This window comes from Schistocerca nitens, chromosome 1, assembly GCF_023898315.1.
Source record: "Schistocerca nitens isolate TAMUIC-IGC-003100 chromosome 1, iqSchNite1.1, whole genome shotgun sequence".
Taxonomy (NCBI): domain Eukaryota; kingdom Metazoa; phylum Arthropoda; class Insecta; order Orthoptera; family Acrididae; genus Schistocerca; species Schistocerca nitens.
The window spans coordinates 935,512,536-935,532,867 of NC_064614.1; the positions used below are offsets into that span (position 1 = coordinate 935,512,536).

At 44.4% G+C, this 20,332-nt stretch overlaps 1 protein-coding gene across 1 annotated transcript in view; it reads left to right on the forward strand.

The window, feature by feature from the left end:
• LOC126213347 (venom carboxylesterase-6-like) overlaps window positions 1-20,332 on the forward strand; it is a 193,692-nt gene that overhangs the window by 87,416 nt on the left and 85,944 nt on the right. The window contains exon 4 of the mRNA XM_049941080.1: window positions 17,206-17,469. Coding sequence (XP_049797037.1) covers window positions 17,206-17,469 — 264 coding nt within the window. The remainder of the gene's footprint in view (window positions 1-17,205; window positions 17,470-20,332) is intronic.

Genomic DNA, 20,332 nt, shown 5'->3' on the forward strand with positions numbered 1-20,332 from the left:
GTAATGTCCTTAGGTTAGTTAGGTTTAACTAGTTCTAAGTTCTAGGGGACTAATAACCTCAGCAGTTGAGTCCCATAGTGCTCAGAGCCATTTGAACCACTATCCATTCCGTTCAACTGCTGTTCCAAGTCCTTTGCTGTCTCTGACAGAATTACAATGTCATCGGCGAACCTCAAAGTTTTTATTTCTTCTCCATGGATTTTAATACCTACTCCGAATTTTTCTTTTGTTTCTTTCACTGCTTGCTCAATATACAGATTGAATAACATCGAGGAGAGGCTTCAACCCTGTCTCACTCCCTTCCCAACCACTGCTTCCCTTTCATATCCCTCGACTCTTATAACTGCCATCTGGTTTGTGTACAAACTGTAATTAGCCTTTTGCTCCCTGTATTTTACCCCTGTCACCTTCAGAATTTGAAAGAGAGTATTCCAGTCAACATTGTAAAAAGCTTTCTCTAAGTCTACAAATGCTAGAAACGTAGGTTTGCCCTTCCTTAATCTAGCTTCTAAGATAAGTCGTAGGGTCTGTCTCGCCTCACGTGTTCCAACATTTCTACGGAATCCAAACTGATCTTCCCCGAGGTCGGCTTCTACTAGGTTTTCCATTCGTCTGTAAAGAATTCGCGTGACTATTGGTGACTATTATTTTATTTAGCGTATGGATAATACAGACATATCATGAAATTAAATTACCTATACATATGTACATATTGACACACAAGAAATTTAAGTATGTCTTGACAACTGAATATCCAGTCCTTCAATCCAGCGCACTGCATCTGGAGTTGCTAGCAGTAAGTCCTCTTTGGCGCCGTGATAGGTTCGAATCTGCATTCACTGACAATGTGGTAAACAGTCTGGTATGGAGCCCCGCAGTCACAAGCTGGATCAGGCAGCTTCTTCCACTTAAAGAGAGCATCGCTGCATCGGCCATGGCCGGTACGGATTCTGTTGAGAGTAGTCCAGGTCTTGCGTGGTAAGTCGAATCCAATTGGAAGTTTAGCACCTGAGAAGATGTTATGCAGGTGCACATCTGTCACTGCTTCCCACCGACCTTTCCATTCTTCAAGAGGTTCGAAATTCTTAGCAGCCATGTCAGTAGCATCGCAAAGAGTTGGATGGCGTGATTTCAGTCTCTTGCGATTTAAAAGTGGCAGGTCGCTATGCACGGGTAGGTTAGAATTCCTGGAGATCTTGTAGAATTCTGTCATAAGGGCAGTACATCTGTGTAGATCAGGGGGCATTATACCGGTTAACAGTGGAAGCCAATAAACAGGAAATCACGAATCCAGTCGCACAACTGAGGCGATACACCGTAGGTACGCAGTTTCATTAGAAGACGCTTGTGAGGAACGGTGTCGAAAGCCTTCTGGAAATCTAAAAATATGGAATCAATTTGGCATCCCCTGCCGATAGTATAAAGAGCTAGATGTGTTTCACAAGAACGATATTTTCTGAAACCGTGCTGACTATGTGTCAATAAATCGTTTTCTTCGTGGTACTTCATAATGTTCGAATACAGTATATGTTCCAAAACCCTAGTGCAAATCGACGTTAGTGATATAGGCCTGTAATTGAACGGATTACTCCTACTTCCCTTTTTGGGTATTGGTGTGGCTTGAGCAATTTTCCAGTCTTTAGGTACGTATCTTTCTGTGAGCGAGTGGTTGTATATAATTTCTAAATGTGGAGCTATTTTATCAGCATAATCTATCTGCTAGTCAAGTATACTGCCTCAGTACACAGAGGATGTCCCACTCGTCTTGACGAGTCCAAATAACATTTGTCCAGATGCAAAGTAACAAATATATTACAATTTGCGACATGTCGTGGATTAAAACAGTGATCCAATAAGTGTAGAACAAGATTGAAACTGACAGGACGAGAATTATTTATTACACATTCAGTTGGGCACTCAATGTCCCCTTTAGTATGCTGTCTTTGGTGATTATCTGCTGTGGAGGGAGAGATGTGTCTAGGCTGTTATGTGTGAGTGCTTCCTCGTGTTATGACAGATCGCCTATGGGGGGTGAAACGTTATTGACATCGGTACTCGATACTTGTGCCATCTTGCAGGGTTTACCGTCCCTACCGATTCTAATTGTCGAACTTCGTCCCTAAGGGCATCGATCTTGTCAAAAACTCGTAGAACCTTGTCATGGAGCTTCACTTGTAAAGTGGTCTCGTGGAGTGCGGTGCGGATGTCGACGTTACTTGTCCAGTCGAACTTCGTCCCTAATGGCATCGATTTTGTCAAAAACTCGTAGAGCCTTGTCATGGACCTTCTCTTGTATAGTGGTCTCGTGGAGTGCGGTGCGGATGTCGTCGTTTCTTGTCCACCATGGAGCTCCTGTGATCCGTTGGTAGCAAATGTTTTGCACCGTTTGGAGATTGTTGTAGTTGGAGACGCACGCCATATAACATTGTGGGTTCCACTGTTGCCTTATACAGTTGAAGTTCAGTCTTAGGGTTGAGATCCTTACTCTTCACGAACGGAATAAATGATCTGAACATCTTCTGGGTTGCCGTCTTTTTGTCGTTAATATGCTGCGTAAAGAGAAATTTTTTTTTGTCAAGGTAGACACCGAGGTGCTTCACTCCCGGCGATCATGAGATAAATTGATCAGCTATTTGGAGTCTGTCGTTCAGAACAGGTTTCCTCCGCGTGAACATAACGGCTGCCGTCTTCGTCGGGTTCATCGTTACCTTATTTTGCAGCGCTCAGCGTTCCATTACATCGAGTTGCCGTTGCATCCTAACGATTAGCTGGTCCAAGTGTCGTCCAGTAGTCAGAAATCGTCCGCATAAAAACTCGCCGTAACAAGTGGCACTGTTGGAATGTCATTTATACGTAAGTTGAAAAGCAGAGGCGAAATAAGAGAGCCCTGCGGAATTCCTGCGGAGATCAGTTTCATTTCGGAGTTTTTATCGTCGACTCGGACATACAGTTTCCTGTTCTGCAGAAAGTTGTCTATAAGTCCAATGGAACAATCCGCAATAGGGGTAGTGCGATGTAGTTTGACGATAAGGGTGGGCCGCCACTGCTGCTTGTTGTATCCTTCTTGTATCCGTTCGGTGATCCATAGAAGTTGAAGTTCGACAGATAACTTTTCCTTGAAACCGAATTGTTCGGGTCGTATAACATCGTGCGCTGTAAGTGTGTCATGGAGCCTCTTCAACAGCACTCTTTCGAGCACATTGCCAAGGGTCGGCAACAGGCTAGTTGGCCGGTAACTGCTGGATTCTGCTAGGTCTTTACCTGGATTTGGCATTGGAACTACTCGAGCTGTCTTCCATGCCGTAGGAAAATATCCCTTCAGGAGACTGCTGTTGAAAAATTCGGGTAAGGTTTCCTGGGCAACTGTTTCAAATCGGTGTTGCTTAGGGAGTCGTTGCCTGGCGCGTTATTCCGAGTCTTCCGGATAATTTTACGGATCTCTGCTGGTGTGGTGAGTTGTGGGCGGCTCTGCACAGGCGTAGTACGAAAAGCAGTCCATTCTGCTGTAACGACGGTTTCCTGTTCTTGCAGGCGGACGGCGTTCACGGGGGTCGCTGGTGTAGACTTCTGTTCTTGGTAAGTCGTAGGGTCGTGACGTCTTCTACATCCAGACTTTTGTGCAGTCATCTTCCACTAGATGTAGTTGCTATTGAAATTCCTGAGATGTTTAGATACTATCACAACGGACGTGCTTATTTACCAAATCATTGAGCTTATTACACCACTATATGAATAAAGTGTCCACTATTGCTTTTTATATCAGTGGAGATATAATTTTGTGTGCTCTATAGACGATTCTGTTAACGCATCAGGTTTGAGTCTCCTTCAGGCCGTTCCGTAAGAGCACTGGGTCTCGTTTTCCTCTCGTTTACACACCGGATATAGTTGAGAAATGCCAGGAATCGGTTGTCAGGACCCGAAAAGACTAAACGACTACTTTGTGTCATTGTTAGCCATACTGGAGCTATTTTGTGTTTTTCGGAATTCTGTTTCTTAAACAAAATTTTGTAAAAGTGCTTAGAGTACAGTGGCGTGCAGCGTACATGAAGAAGGTTCAAGTTTCCGTAGTAACCTCGTGTCACAAGTCAGATGTACTATCTTTCACACTGTTACGGTACCAATGGAAACAAAACAGTTGCGTACGCTGATACGTTAAATAATATATCACACACATAAAAATCTAATTCATATAGAAGGACTCTGAGTTAATGAGCGTATGCAAACGTCTTTGATAGCATCACTCACTGTGAAACGCATACATTTGTAACGCGGGCACCGGTAGGACGACGAGTCTGCAGAGTATTATCCGTATCCTTTTTACACTATTATCATGAGTGGATAGTTCTTTCCTGGGTTACTTTAGAAACCTACGGGAGGAATTCGCAAACAAGATAAATTACGTGAATGGAGAAAAGAGGTTTCCTTACAGAAATACAATATGAAATCATCCCCGTAGCGTAATAGACTTATTTACTTATGTATGCAGTTTGGACAAGAAGAGAATAGAAGCTTTCGAAATGTGGTGCTACAGAAGAAAGCTGAAGATTAGATTGGTAGATCATATAACTAATGAGGAGGTATTGAATAGGATTGGGGAGAAGAGAAGTTTGTGGCACAACTTGACCAGAAGAAGGGATCGGTTGGTGGGACATGTTCTGGGGCATCAAGTGATCACAAATTTGGTACTGGAGGGCAGCGTGGAGGGTAAAAATCGTAGAGGGAGACCAAGAGATGAATAGACTAAACAGATACAGAAGGATGTAGGTTGCAGTAGGTACTGGGAGATGAAGAAGCTTGCACAGGATAGGGTAGCATGGAGAGCTGCATCAAACCAGTCTCAGGACTGAAGACAACAACAAAAACAACAAAACAATGTCATTTTGCCAAAAGGCAATAAATTAAAATCAGTGTGAATATAAGAAAGAATTTATTTACAGCTCTATTTAAAAGTCTTAAGTGCTGTCCAGTATTACCCCAAAACCGATGTAGAATCTGTCGCAATGCTGTACCAGACTCCCTACCCCTTTGCATATAAGCCTGCCGTCCGTCTACCGAGTTTTGTCATAGGATGAACCTAAATTCCGTCATTTGAAGAAGTCACAGTTGTTCCTGCCACCAGGGACAGCAGTCAGTATGACAACATATTGTGACACATTGTGAAGCTTGTGCAGATCCTTACGAAACAAATGGAGGTCCAGTATGTCACCAGGTGTCGTCTGCTGGACGACAGAGGCCGTCCGCTTCTTGCTAAACCAGCTCAGTAGCTTCTTCTCCGATTCTAAGATGAGGGAGATACCAGCCTTCCTTCAGTCCGGATTCGAAGCCGCAAGAGTCCTATTACTTTCTGTCGGTGAAGAAGTGGATGGTCAGCTGAGAGTGCACGCAAAATGAGGAACTACACGACTTTGCTAGCTACCATCCTGTTAAGATATATGTGTCTTGGGAGGGCAACATAAATGGTTGACTGGGGGTTGAGGGACTAAAAAGCAAAGAAACATGAATGCACGATCGTATTTATGTGAACTGATTTTGGCCCATCAGTTGTAGTCAAAGCACCGATCACACACCGCTGCAGAACAGTTTCTGTGTTTAAAAAATTACAAGTTAAGTATTTCTCCGCAGATTTTTTAACGAATGTATGAATAAATGAATGCATTTGCAGTTGATTACATTGGCTAGATAACTTAGAAATACGAGGAATGTCTATGACATTCAAAAGTTAACTCATTAATGTGTGACACAGTTGTAGTGGCGCTGGTTATTTAAGTAACTAAAGGAGGCAGCCAAATTTACAAGAAACAGACTCAGGATCTCTTGCAATTCGTGAATAATCAATCAAACTGTTAAGTCCATAATATGTTCTATATGAAAACTCTAAGGTTCTTGTATGGTCTCACTCACAGAAAAATTCTAATTCGCTGTATGGGCTGGGCTCTCGAAATGACTAAAATGTCAACATTTGCACTACTCAGCCACTTGCCACACACAACTCAAAAAACGCAAACTTTACAAGTGAATGTCCTGGAAACAGAACTCCTCACCCTTTGGAGTGAAAAAACCTATCCCACCCATCCTTCTGAACATCCAAGTCCAGCTTCAAAGAGTTCCCTCACTAACCCTTTCATCTGCCTTCCCATTCGTTGCCACTATCTCTCTTTCCTACCAAGCCATTCCTTCCTATTGACGTGCGTTATGTTACATTGCACTATATCTGCAGGGTCTAGTCCATGACCCCTATACTCATCAGTACCGTGTCGATCAGGGTGCAGTGAGGGGGCATGTGTTTGTGCTCTAGAGTGCCAAGAAAACATCATTCACAGTGACTTGTTTATCATTCATAATACATAATGGTCTTCCCAGGGCTCTAGCTGCTCAGCCGGTTTTGCGCAGACCCCGTCAGCATTAGGAGGCACCGTTACGTCACAGCCGGCCTGTTCCCCCAGGCGTCGTAGCCAGCACGGACCACGCCGGTGGACAATAGCTCTCTGAAGCGCTCTCGCTGACGTAGAAGACGTGCCCCCAGGAGATTCACCCTCCAGCCCTCCAGCCCAGCAGAGTTGGGCCAGAAGACTCCAGTTATGAGACAGAGGCCGGCTTCATGTGTTGGCTTCCAACACTACGGCGGACGGCGAACAGCTTCTTGCCCCGCTATCAAGCTCCTGTAGGCCAGTAGGCTGACAGCGGTTTCTGCAGCCCATAAGAATCCAGAAGTTGGTGCTACAGCGTACCGTGGGAGTCACTCTTTAAAGGTTTTGTATTTTTACTGGCACTTCCCATGCTCTCCACTGCAGTGGAGGTACTGCTCTCGTTTGGTCAGCTCTCCTTGTGACTTCAGATTTTCGTAACTTAGTCTTTCAGGCGCTCTTTTCTGCTGCGTCAGAGGTTGAATAGTAACTGTCGCGTTGGATCTGGGCTTTCTTGTGACACTATGCTCTGTCACCAATATGACTTCGTCGTTTTCCCCCATGATGTCATTGTGACTTGTTTGCGGATTTGGGCGCTCGCAATCACTTCTGCATTCACCTCGTCCTACTCACAATTTTCCCCTAGTTGGCAGTCTGATGGTCATTGAATCAGGCAATTTGGCTTCAGTAAATATTTAGTCTTTGCCTGGGACACTATTCTGTGGCGAATCACAACTTGGGATGAATAAGCCAACATTAATAAAAAGAGTTTCATAATATTTTCGCTCAAAACGATCACAATGACATCAAACACTCTACAGGGTATTCAGAAAATAGTGTCACCTTTATCTATATGAGGCACTATTGGTCGAAACTAGATGAGGAGTCCCTACAATTATATGTCTGGAAAACCAATACCTGTTGAGATATGGCCTAATCTGTCCTCTCATTCTTATCTGTTACGTTGAGATAGACACTAGAGGCAGTGCTGCATGTGGTTACCACATATACTTACACATACTTCAGCCTTTCTTCGCAGTGAATCAAATACATCATGCATTGTTCACACACATGTGCGCATTATCGACGAGGTGGGCAAACACCAACACCTTTAAATCTACCAAAGGGCAGAAATATAACAGATTCAGGTCAGGTGAACGGGGAGGCCGTGCTACCAGACCTCCTTGGCCAATCCGTCGCCCATGTAGTATTGCAGTGAGGTAGTCTCATACGACCGCTAGAGAATGGAATGGTGCCGCGAGGTGCAAAACCGCAGTTGTCTTTCTGCAAGTGTAACGTTTTCCAATAGCATTCATAAATTGGTGATACAAAATACCCGTTAATGTGTTTGGTAAAGCATATGGCCCTGCGAGTCTGTCACCAGCAATTCCTGGCTATGTACTGATTCTGATAAGATATTGGTGGCTCACCTCCATGACTGCTCGAGAATCTTCATCTGCTCACACGTGGATATTGTGGTAATTTGCTATTCCATCTCTTGTGATGACTGATACCACCACATACTATACATTACTTGCCACATTTCAAACGTCCCATATACCAACAGGGACTGGTTTCTGAACACGTAATTATAGAATCTTTTCTTCTGTCTTTGAGCAGTACTACCTCCTGCAGGAACATGTCACTTTTTAAACATCGTCTGTATTCAAAATTAATAATAAAATATTACACTAATATGAATATTCTAGTGCTAGCCTAAGACATAAATAACCTGCAAGTTTTTATTATTAAGTAAAACTGTAGAAGTTTAGAAATACCAGTCTTGCATACTTTGATGTGTGCATTAAAAGTCTCTATGTGTTTTTTTTGTTGAATTTCTGCCGTAGACAATCGTAACGAGAGTTCCATGTACAAACATGCCCGGTGGTTGTGCCGCGTGGGCCGTCCCAGCTTAGCTGCCGGTGTAGCTGCCCCGGACGAAACACATCTCTAAACCATACACCAGAGCGTGTTCGCTAAAGTAGCACCCCTTTCAGCTTTACATATTGGGATTACTGCGGTACCAATTACACGCAGAAACATTCTGTCTTGCCGTATCTCTAAAGAAACTCCCACCAAATTTTTCCAGGCTTAAAATTCATTGTCTTAAAAGTGCTCTATATTCAGCGTTCCTCGCTGAAATACTGTAACACATTAGGTTCGTTTGAGTAAGGATCAGCACCAGTCACGACTATGTGAATTCGTTTGTTCGAGACGTTATTGCAGTTGCAATGAGTCATGACTGACCGAAAGCTGGGCGAGTGCTTGTCAATGGATGGTCATGACTAATCTGGACTGGTCACAGATATTTATTCTTGCAGTTCCAAAGTGTCTAATTACATTCCTACAAAGAGAACTCGTTGAAGAAACAAGTACTAGATTCCTGCTAGCCTTTTAAGCGGACGATACATCTGAACATAAGATCCGACAGATGGGAGTAAAAACTGTATCATTGTCATAGTGAGATGCACGGGATAACTTGACTCAGTGAAGAACAGGCATGGGTAACAATATGCATACAGTACAGTTACATATATATACCGGTGAAATTAAACTGCATACCAGATTCGTAACGAGTCTTGGCAGTGACCAGACAAAGCACTATCTGTTCAGATGTTTGGATGTGTAGATGTTTACATTTAATACCCACTTTTAAAGCAACGATAGTGCATACGAAAATGAAAAATTTTGATAAATGTTCTACGGTCGCAGGTTCGAATCCTGCCTCGGGCATGGATGTGTGTGATGGCCTTAGGTTAGTTAGGTTTAAGTAGTTCTAAGTTCTAGGGGACTGATGACCTCAGATGTTAAGTCCCATAGTGCTCAGAGCCATTTGAACCATTTGATAAATGTTTATCTAGGAAATATTATTACACTACCACTGATTTACCTGCTATCAAAGACCTGGCTAGGCAGCCAGAATAATGTTGAATGAGACGCAGCTGACAATGTACTTCTCTGTAGCATACTGAGGTACGGTTCGTACCGCTTGAAACGATATTGCGTTAAACCGAGCGATGTGGCACAGTGGTTAGCTCTCTGGAATCGCATTTGGGAGGATGACAGTTCAAACCCCCGGCCGGCCATTCAGAATTAGGTCTTCTTGAAAAAGGCACTGCTGATTTCCTTCGCCATCCTCTCCTAATCCGTGCTTATGCTCTGTCTATAATGGACTCACTGCCGCCCGGACGTTAAATACTAATTTTTTTCTTTTTGTATATTACATTAACTGTTCGTGACTTTCTAGCTAAAAATAGTTTTTGCGTACGAAGTTAATTCATTGACACTAACCTGGTGTACTTATGTTTGTTAATATACTGAATGCCAATAGCACTAGCCATACGTTCGTACACTGGCCACATTGTAGCCACTCTCTACCAATTTAACCACTGATAATTTTCCTTGAAATTAGTTAATTACCAGCATTTATTTCCTATTATTTTTCATAAATATCCGCTATCGCCAGATATTAAATAAAAATGAATGTCTTCTCTGATATATACTGCATTTTGCAATCAAATATTGGCACGTTAATCTAACGTGTACTGCAAGCCACACCGTGGGCAAATTTTGCTACTTTTCGTAATTGCCATTTACCTTCAGTTTTTGGTTTTACAGTATTCGGCATGGGGATGTATGGCGCAGGAAGAAGTAGCACTGTACAGGTGTAAGACAATCAGATCACGTTGTCGAGTATGTCGTTAAAATTGGTTGTGTGATTTCATGCGGCGCTGTACTGTGAGGGATTTGACGCGGGGTGTTTTACCAGTCAGTTAGGAGGATTAAGACATGTATACAGTTTTGAATAGCGGAATCTTCTTGGGCCTTTAAGCTACATTCTGAATTATTTACCTTCCGTCGTTGGAGTTACCCCGTTAGTGGAGGCACGTTCCAACTACGTAGGATTAATTAAATACCACCTACACGTAGCGCCATTAGAATAGCACGAGTTTACCGAAATACCGCTAAACTGCTCGTAAGCTCCTAAGCAGGTCGAAAGTTTGCGTCTGAGTAGGGAGTAGGGTGTACTGCGCTAACGCTCTGATCGGAATATACTGTCGCCTCCAGATTTTGGATTGAGAACGCTACAGTAAGGCAACTGGGTCTCTAATCACTATGCTCTGTTGATGATTTCACAAAAGACAACGATGGCGTTTCGACAGTCATCTTAACAAGTCAACTTTTTAAAAAATGGGGAAGTTGCCGTGAAGAACAAATAGATTCTAGGCCGATAAGCATCTATACGCACTCCAAGTAAATACTAGTGCTGACCGCCCCTTCTTTATTATACCACAAACTGCGGCCGTTCAGTAGAAGAATGCTGTCAAATATTTTCTTCTGCACCGTTTAAATACACTCCTGGAAATTGAAATAAGAACACCGTGAATTCATTGTCCCAGGAAGGGGAAACTTTATTGACACATTCCTGGGGTCAGATACATCACATGATCACACTGACAGAACCACAGGCACATAGACACAGGCAACAGAGCATGCACAATGTCGGCACTAGTACAGTGTATATCCACCTTTCGCAGCAATGCAGGCTGCTATTCTCCCATGGAGACGATCGTAGAGATGCTGGATGTAGTCCTGTGGAACGGCTTGCCATGCCATTTCCACCTGGCGCCTCAGTTGGACCAGCGTTCGTGCTGGACGTGCAGACCGCGTGAGACGACGCTTCATCCAGTCCCAAACATGCTCAATGGGGGACAGATCCGGAGATCTTGCTGGCCAGGGTAGTTGACTTACACCTTCTAGAGCACGTTGGGTGGCACGGGATACATGCGGACGTGCATTGTCCTGTTGGAACAGCAAGTTCCCTTGCCGGTCTAGGAATGGTAGAACGATGGGTTCGATGACGGTTTGCATGTACCGTGCACTATTCAGTGTCCCCTCGACGATCACCAGTGGTGTACGGCCAGTGTAGGAGATCGCTCCCCACACCATGATGCCGGGTGTTGGTCCTGTGTGCCTCGGTCGTATGCAGTCCTGATTGTGGCGCTCACCTGCACGGCGCCAAACACGCATACGACCATCATTGGCACCAAGGCAGAAGCGACTCTCATCGCTGAAGACGACACGTCTCCATTCGTCCCTCCATTCACGCCTGTCGCGACACCACTGGAGGCGGGCTGCACGATGTTGGGGCGTGAGCGGAAGACGGCCTAACGGTGTGCGGGACCGTAGCCCAGCTTCATGGAGACGGTTGCGAATGGTCCTCGCCGATACCCCAGGAGCAACAGTGTCCCTAATTTGCTGGGAAGTGGCGGTGCGGTCCCCTACGTCACTGCGTAGGATCCTACGGTCTTGGCGTGCATCCGTGCGTCGCTGCGGTCCGGTCCCAGGTCGACGGGCACGTGCACCTTCCGCCGACCACTGGCGACAACATCGATGTACTGTGGAGACCTCACGCCCCACGTGTTGAGCAATTCGGCGGTACGTCCACCCGGCCTCCCGCATGCCCACTATACGCCCTCGCTCAAAGTCCGTCAACTGCACATACAGTTCACGTCCACGCTGTCGCGGCATGCTACCAGTGTTAAAGACTGCGATGGAGCTCCGTATGCCACGGCAAACTGGCTGACACTGAAGGCGGCGGTGCACAAATGCTGCGCAGCTAGCGCCATTCGACGGCCAACACCGCGGTTCCTGGTGTGTCCGCTGTGCCGTGCGTGTGATCATTGCTTGTACAGCCCTCTCGCAGTGTCCGGAGCAAGTATGGTGGGTCTGACACACCGGTGTCAATGTGTTCTTTTTTCCATTTCCAGGAGTGTATTTTCAACGAACCAACAAATCGGCATTGTGTTAAACCGATCCAAATAAATATCTGTTTGATACTACCAGTCATGTGCTCCGTTTTGTATGAGACTGATGTCTGGGATATATGGCGTGAAGGGTATAAAAAGTTCAGTTTAACAATTCATATGTTAAACGAGGACTCTGTTTGAAACTTTATAACACTGAAGAATAGTCACCCAAGAACAAAAGGAAAAAAGAAGCCGGACATATGAGAGTAGGACTCACGCTCGGAGGGTTCCGTACAAACTTTGTTACGTGTATAGACCGTTAACCTACAGGTTTTGATCCTGAGTCTATCCGTATCAAAATATGGGACACAAATGGTCGTATCTTTTGATTACATTGACTGAGAAGCTTATTTTTTATGCCACTAAGTGACCGCAGTTCTTAGCATTTCACATAAATTTCAACTTGAGATGTCTACCCGTTCCTGAGGAAAAGGGGTCTTAAGAGACGGACACACAGACTGACGGACAATAAAATATTCTTATATGGGTTCGTTTCATTTTTACCGGTGGTGGTACTGAACCCTAAGGAAGAGAACGGAACAGGCATGCTGAGCAGCACAGAATTAATGACAGGAAGCTATAAAGTGGATTCATGTTAACATGAAGCCCACTAACTTGTACGTGCATGATATGAGACTCCGAAGTAACTATCTGGATTTATTGGCTTCTGCAGTGTCCGGCGAGCAATACGAAGTACTGCTAATTCACTATAGCACGATTTTTGTCTCAGACCTCAGAAAATGCTTCTTTATTAGACATAGGAAGCTTTAATTAAGCTTGTTGTCATAAAAATCATGTTGTCTGCGAGGCAAGTAAGTAGTGTACAGCTACACACCTAAGAGTATACAAGTCTCTCTGTCTTTGCTAAACTCATCACACAGTATATGTTAACTGACTGTATTGTGAACAGGATAGATTGCTACTCATCAGCCGGCCGAAGTGGCCGTGCGGTTAAAGGCGCTGCAGTCGGGAACCGCAAGACCGCTACGGTCGCAGGTTCGAATCCTGCCTCGGGCATGGATGTTTGTGATGTCCTTAGGTTAGTTAGGTTTAACTAGTTCTAAGTTCTAGGGGACTAATGACCTCAGCAGTTGAGTCCCATAGTGCTCAGAGCCATTTGAACCATTTGAGCTACTCATCATGTGGTGGAGATGTTGGTCTGGCCTCAACAGCCACAGACAGTGGTCATGTGACCATGAGTTGCGTTTGTGTAAATGTGTGTGTGTATGTTGTCTACTTATAAAGAAGGCCTTATGGGCGAAAGCTTATTTGTTAAGCAGCTTTTTTGTTGTTCCTGTCTGCGACTCAACTTCTCCACTATAAGGTAAGCAGTAATCTGTTTGTTAGCTTCTGCTCAGGGAGGTATGTTATTTAACCTCTGCATCTTGCGATTTTACAGGAGGAGGAAGAGGAGGCTAGTGTTTAACGTCCCGTCGACAACGAGGATATTCGAGACGGAGCACAAGCTCGGAGTAGGGAAGGATTGGGAAGGAAATCGACCGTGCCCTTTCAAAGGAACCATCCTGGCATTTGCCTGAAACAATTTAGGGAAATCACGGAAAACCTAAATCAGGATGGTCGGAGACGGGTTTGAACCGTTGTCGTCCCGAATTCGAGTCCAGTGAGCTAACCATTGCGCCACCTTGCGATTTTACAAAGCACGTTCCATGACAGGTGCTTCCCCATTCATATGACATCCATGACTTAAAATAACGTTCATGGACTACGTAAAACTTTTGTGTCCTCATCTCATGTCAATCTGGATGGTTCTTATTCAGTGAACCAATGCAGTTTAGATTCTGAAGGCATTACTCGTAATAACGTTGTATCTGTCTTTTCTGCCTGACAAGGTACAGTATTAAGAGACAGTATTGCAGCCACCTACAACCATTGGAATAAATCAGTAGTGAAGGTTGAAATTGTGTATCGGACCGCGACTAGAACCTAGTTGCTCTGAGTCTCTAGAAGTGTTACCTTAACCACCTCGGTCATTCGGACCCTCTTCACGGCTGACCCTAGTTCTCAACCTGTTACCTGCAAGTAGCAAACCCTTCCATTAACCCCAATGTCGTAGCACTCACTAAGTTCCGCAGTGGTTCGGAAGATAACGGCGCACCCGCACTGAAAGTACTTGTAGCCGGACATGTCCGGCAGAACAGACACCACATGACACGCTGAGAATTTGAATCGGCCGGCTAGCGCGTCCAGATGGCCGAGGCGCGCCGCACGGTAGCTCAGCGTGTTCGGTCAGAGGGTTAGCTGCCCTCTGTAATAAAACAACTGAGTTAATGGATGAACGATTCACTTGAACAATCAGCATGGGATGTCCGGCCCAAACAAATAGAACGAACAAAATTAGGTAAAAAAAGGCGGTTAAAGTAACCGTTCTAGAGAAGTGGGGAATCCAGGTTCGAGTGCCGATCCGGCAGAAATTTTCAACCTTCGTCACTGATTTATTCCAATGCCAGTCGGCGGCAGAAGTCTTATTTTCGTAATATTGTATTTTTACAGCCGTTGAAACACCATTTGTGCCTCTTCTGTCACACATGGCCACAAACTAACAGTATATATATATATATATATATATATATATATATATATATATATATATATATATATATATATATACGTAGGTTGGAACTTAAATAGTGGAAACAGTGCTGTGGAGACACTATGAAATGGAATCTACTATTGTCGCTGATAGCACACGTTGTTGACATACCGCCGGCCGGTGTGGCCAAGCGGTTAAAGGCGCTTCAGTCTGGAACCGCGCGACCGCTACGGTCGCAGGTTCGAATCCTGCCTCGGGCATGGATGTGTGTGATGTCCTTAGATTAGTTAGGTTTAAGTAGTTCTAAGTTCTAGGGGACTGATGACCTTAGATGTTAAGTCCCATAGTGCTCAGAGCCATTTGAACCATTTGTTGACATACCTAGCGTACCTCAGAGCAAATGGACTCGCCTGTGGCACGTCACCGGCGTGCGCACAATCGAGGGAAACACAGTCACTTGCGAGCGAGCGGTCTAACCTAACGGTGTCACTATGTTTTCGAAACAGGAACAACGGAGTTGGATCAAGATTGAATGTGACAGACGTCGTACAGCATGGCAGTGTCATCAAGGTCTTCAAGAGGCGTGCAGGGAATCGGCATTGCCGTGCAGAACAATGACACGTTGGGTAAAAGCCTTCAATGAAGGTCGGCAAACTGTGGCAGACATGCTTCGGGCAGGTCGTCCTAGCGTCTCTGAAGAGGAAGTGCATGCTGTTGCCACTATAGTGGATAGTGACCGAGGCCATACGATTCATAAGCTCTCCCACGAAACCGGATTAGCGCATACGACTGTGCTTCGCATCCTGAAGGAACGCCCGGGCATGTTAAATATTGCATCACGATGGGTTCCGCATGACTTGACGGAAATGCAGAAATGGATGCGTTACGACGCTGGTCAGACGCACATGGAGCGCTATGAGAGCGAAGGAGAGGCTTTCTTATGCCGTATCGTAACAATGGATGAGACATGGGCCACATAGTACGAGTCAAAACTAAAACGCCAATCCAACGAATGGCATCATTGTGGGTCGCGCGAAAGTCGAAATTGCGTCAGAGCCCCAATACGGTGAAAGTTATGGTGATTCTCGTTTACGACTATGATAGTGTTACCTAACGCATTACGTTCCTCCACGGCAGACCGTCAATGCACAGTTAGGTTAGTGGTGTTTAACGTCCCGTCGACAACGAGGTCACTAGAGACGGAGCGCAAGCTCGGGTTAGGGAAGGATGGGGAAGGAAATCGGCCGTGCCCTTTCAAAGGAACCATCCCGGCATATGCCTGAAACGATGTAGGGAAATCACGGAAAACCTAAATCAGGATGGCCGGAAACGGGATTGAACCGTCGTCCTCCCGAATGCGAGTCCAGTGTGCTAACCACTGCGCCACCTCGCTCGGTCAATGCACAGTATTACTGTTCATGTTTGGGGTATCACCTGCCACCAACTTTGCGAAAGAATCGGCGACACTTTCTGCGCAACACACCCATCATTTCGCATTCGCGGGCGCATACAGCGCAAGCTGTGGCTCCTCTGTTCGGTCGAGCCGGCCGGTGTGGCCGAGAGGTTCTAGGCGCTACAGTCTGGAACCGCGCGACCGCTACGGTCACAAGTTCGAATCGTGCCTCGGACAAGGGTGTATGTGATGTCCTTATGTTAGTTAGGTTTAATTAGTTCTAAGTTCTAGGACTGATGACCTCAAAGTCCCATAGTACTCAGAGCCATTTGAACCATTTTGTTCGGTCAATGGGACTGGGAAGTACTGTACCATCCACCATACTCCCCGGACTTAAGTCCTTGTGACTTTGATTTGATTCCAAAGATGTCGCAGGTTCGAATCCTGCCTCTGGCATGGATGTGTGTGATGTCCTTAGGTTAGTTAGGTTTAAGTAGTTCTAAGTGCTCGAGGACTGATGACCTCAGAAGTTAAGTCCCATAGTGCTCAGTGCCATTTGAACCAGAGCCATTCCAAAGATGAAGGAACCACTTTTTGGCATTCGCTTCAGAACTGTTCCAGAGATTCGACAGGCAGTAGACCGCTCCATTCGCACCATCAACAGAACAGGCTCTGCTAACGGTATACTACGCCTTCCACATCGCTGACAACGGGTTCTACACTACGCTGGTGACTCGGTTGAAGGACAGTAACAGGTGCAAACATGTAACTCTTTTGTATTGCTTGTGAATAAATAGTTGCCACTATTTAAGTTCCAACCCTCGTATATATATCGCTCTATGTACTTTTGCTGCGGATACGCCATAGGTTCCGAACTCCTGCGGGACTTAGCGAATGCTACGAGCAGTGGGGCTGATGGGTGGGGACGCTACTTGCACGTCACAGGTGTTCAACCTCCACCAGTTATCCCAATGCTTTTAGGCGGCTGAAGCCCTGTTTCTCGTAATGTAGCAGTGTTAATCGAATCGCTATCCGTATCGTCCGCAGCTGCTGGTGACGACTGACATGTTCGCGGGCGACGAGGACTGCCTGTACCTGAACGTGTACACGCACAAGGACGCGAACAAGGTGCCGGTGCTGGTGTGGCTGCACGGCGGCGGATTCCACGCGGGCGACGGCGGCGTCGAGGAGAACGGGCCCGAGTACCTGATGGACCAGAACCTGGTGCTCGTCACGCTCAACCACCGCCTCGGCGTGCTCGGCTTCCTCAGCACCGGCGACGCTGAGATGCCCGGCAACTACGGCCTCAAGGTGCGCGCCTCACGGCTCACTCACTCTGGCGTGCTGTGCACTCACCGTCGGGACACGCCGCTAGCTCAACGTAGCTCTGCTCCTTTCCTTTAAAAACTTAGCACTCTCGGATCAAAGTTACCTGACGGCTATTTTAGGGATAACACTCATAAGCTACCAAAAGAGACTATAATACGTGTTGATGGTGTTGGGACAGCAACCAGCCACAAATTTACTTTCAGTTCCTTTATTCAAAGGGTACCGTTACCGGTTTGTACACATTAATTGTCCTAAAATATAAATAATACATAATTATAAACACGCCACACTCAGATGGTTGCGTTACAGATTTTTGTTGCATGTGATTTACGTGAAATGTCGGTTTGGAGTGTTTGTTTCCATAACATTCGTCCAACAGATGTGAATACATTCCCACTGCATTCTTATTGTTGCACACGTAAATTTTTCTCACTGAACGGTTTAGATTTGTCACTGAGAAGATTTCTACCACGCACCACATCTTTTGATACATACAAAGAGCTTACAAACATATGAGTATCAAAGATACTATGATATATCGTAACATTTGACGATGATGTCCTACGTTTGGAAAGGATCATACATTCATTTACTCAACTGTAAGGCCTTTTACACTAGTACAGAGACATTGATTTTTTGAGTTCATATTGTTACCTTAATTTTATATATATAATTACATTTACCATCATGAGAATTATAGTAACATGTAAATATGCTACTTGATCTGCAGATAGGCGCACTAATATTATTTGCTTTGGAGATTTTTCAGGAAAGGGGTGTTAGCTAACTCTGTTTGTTCATTAAGGATATAGTCTTGCGTGCTGTTTTTGTGTGTGTATATTTCTATTTCTTCTAATATATTCATAGTTGCTCCTTTTTCTGCTAGATGTAAAATTTTTAAGTTGTCCTCAATGTTTCCCACTGAATGGTTTCCTTCAGCAATATGGGCTGCAAATGCGGATTTGTTCAAGTTACCAAGTCTTAAAGTATCAATGTGTTCTTTGTACCTAATTTCAAAACTTCTGCCTGTCTGTCCAATGTAGAATTTTGGGCATGTATCGCATTTGAGTTTGTATATTCCTGATTTACGGCAGGGACTCTTGCAGGTATTTACATCATGGATTACTTTTTGTTGTAATTCATTATTTGTGGAAAAGCTGATTGTGATATTTTTCTTTTTAAATAAGTTTGCAATTTGGTATGAAAGTGGGCCTATGTATGGGAGAGTAGCAGATTTAGGTTTGGCTTCTGTGGCACACTGATTTGGCTTGAAGTGACTGCTGTGAAGTGGATCTGTAGTTTTTTCTACATTTTGTTGTGGAGTTTTACTATTATTGTGGGTTTATATCCATTATTATGAGCAACTGTTTTAATTATATTGATTTCATTTTGTTGGTCTGTGTCACTCATAGGTACTTTTTTAATTCGGTGTAGCATCGTTTTGAAATATGCCATTTTTTTGTGGTGCGTGGTAGAAATCTTCTCAGTGACAAATTTAAAGTATTCAGTGAGAAAAATTTACATGTGCAACAATAAGAATGCAGTGGGAATGTATTCACATCTGTTGGACGAATGCTATGAAAACAAACACTCCAAACCGACGTCGTAAGTCACATGCAACGAAAATCTGTAACGCAACCATCTGCGTGTGGCGTGTTAATAATTATGTATTATTTATATTTTAGGACAATTAATCTGTAAAAAACACACCACATGTCATAAAGAAAGCGTGTAAACCGTCTGAGGATGAACACAACGATTCGAAACCGGTAACGCTACTCTGTGAATAAAGGAACTGAAAGTAAATTTGTGGCTGGTTGCTGTCCCAACACCGTCAATATTTGTCTTCAAACAACAGCCACGGTTTCCATCATGTCATGATATGACAAAATTGCATATAATACGAGTATTAAACCTAATTTTTATTTGCTCATCTACATTAACATTTGAGTGAAGGTAGCATGCATTATTTCTTAAAAAAAACGACTCACCACGAAGGAATTATCCCAATAGGCTGGGAAAAGGTAAATGTGATATTCTACCATCCTCAGAAATATCCAAAGCACCTGAATTGCTTTTCGCCTCATTTGCATGCACTCCACATAAAATAAGTGTCTTCCAGGTCCACTAATCTCGTTTTGGTGCAGTCATTGGTTGTACAAAGTGGTGACCACAAAAAAATACTGCCCTGTGGGGCAGTTAACTCGAGGTATAAATTAATATTACGGTACTAAAATTTTCAGGGAATACCAGAAACAGTCCGTAAGTCTTGTAAACTCAAATTCATTACAAGAAGCTCCATTTGTAAAGTGTAAACACTCTCATCAGTACCTGACAAATAATGAACATACCTCTAACACATCAATCATTCTTGAACTCTTGTACTCTAAAAGATTTTCCCATCGTCTATTAACCGTCCTTCACTAAGCGAAAGCATTTGTATAAACCGAATAATGAACTAAGCAGCCACAATCAAAAGCGTCAAGCGCTCTGTCGAAAACTCCCCGTCAACAACGTATCACTAGTAATTACACAATTTTCATGATAGTACGCTGCTCTATGTGTAGTTTGAAAACCACCTGTCTTACTTCTTGCCTAACACAAAGTGATATTAAAACTCTAAGTTATTCATAAGCATTGAGACGACAACATTAATCGCCATTGCTGACTGACCGTAAATAGACGTGATATAATACATTTTTAGCTAGTTCAAACTGTTCAAATGCCTCTGAGCACTATGGGGACTTAACATCTGAGGTCATCAGTCCCCTAGAACTTAGAATTATTCAAACCTAACTAACCGAAGGACATCACACACGTCCATGCCCGAGGCAGGATTCGAACC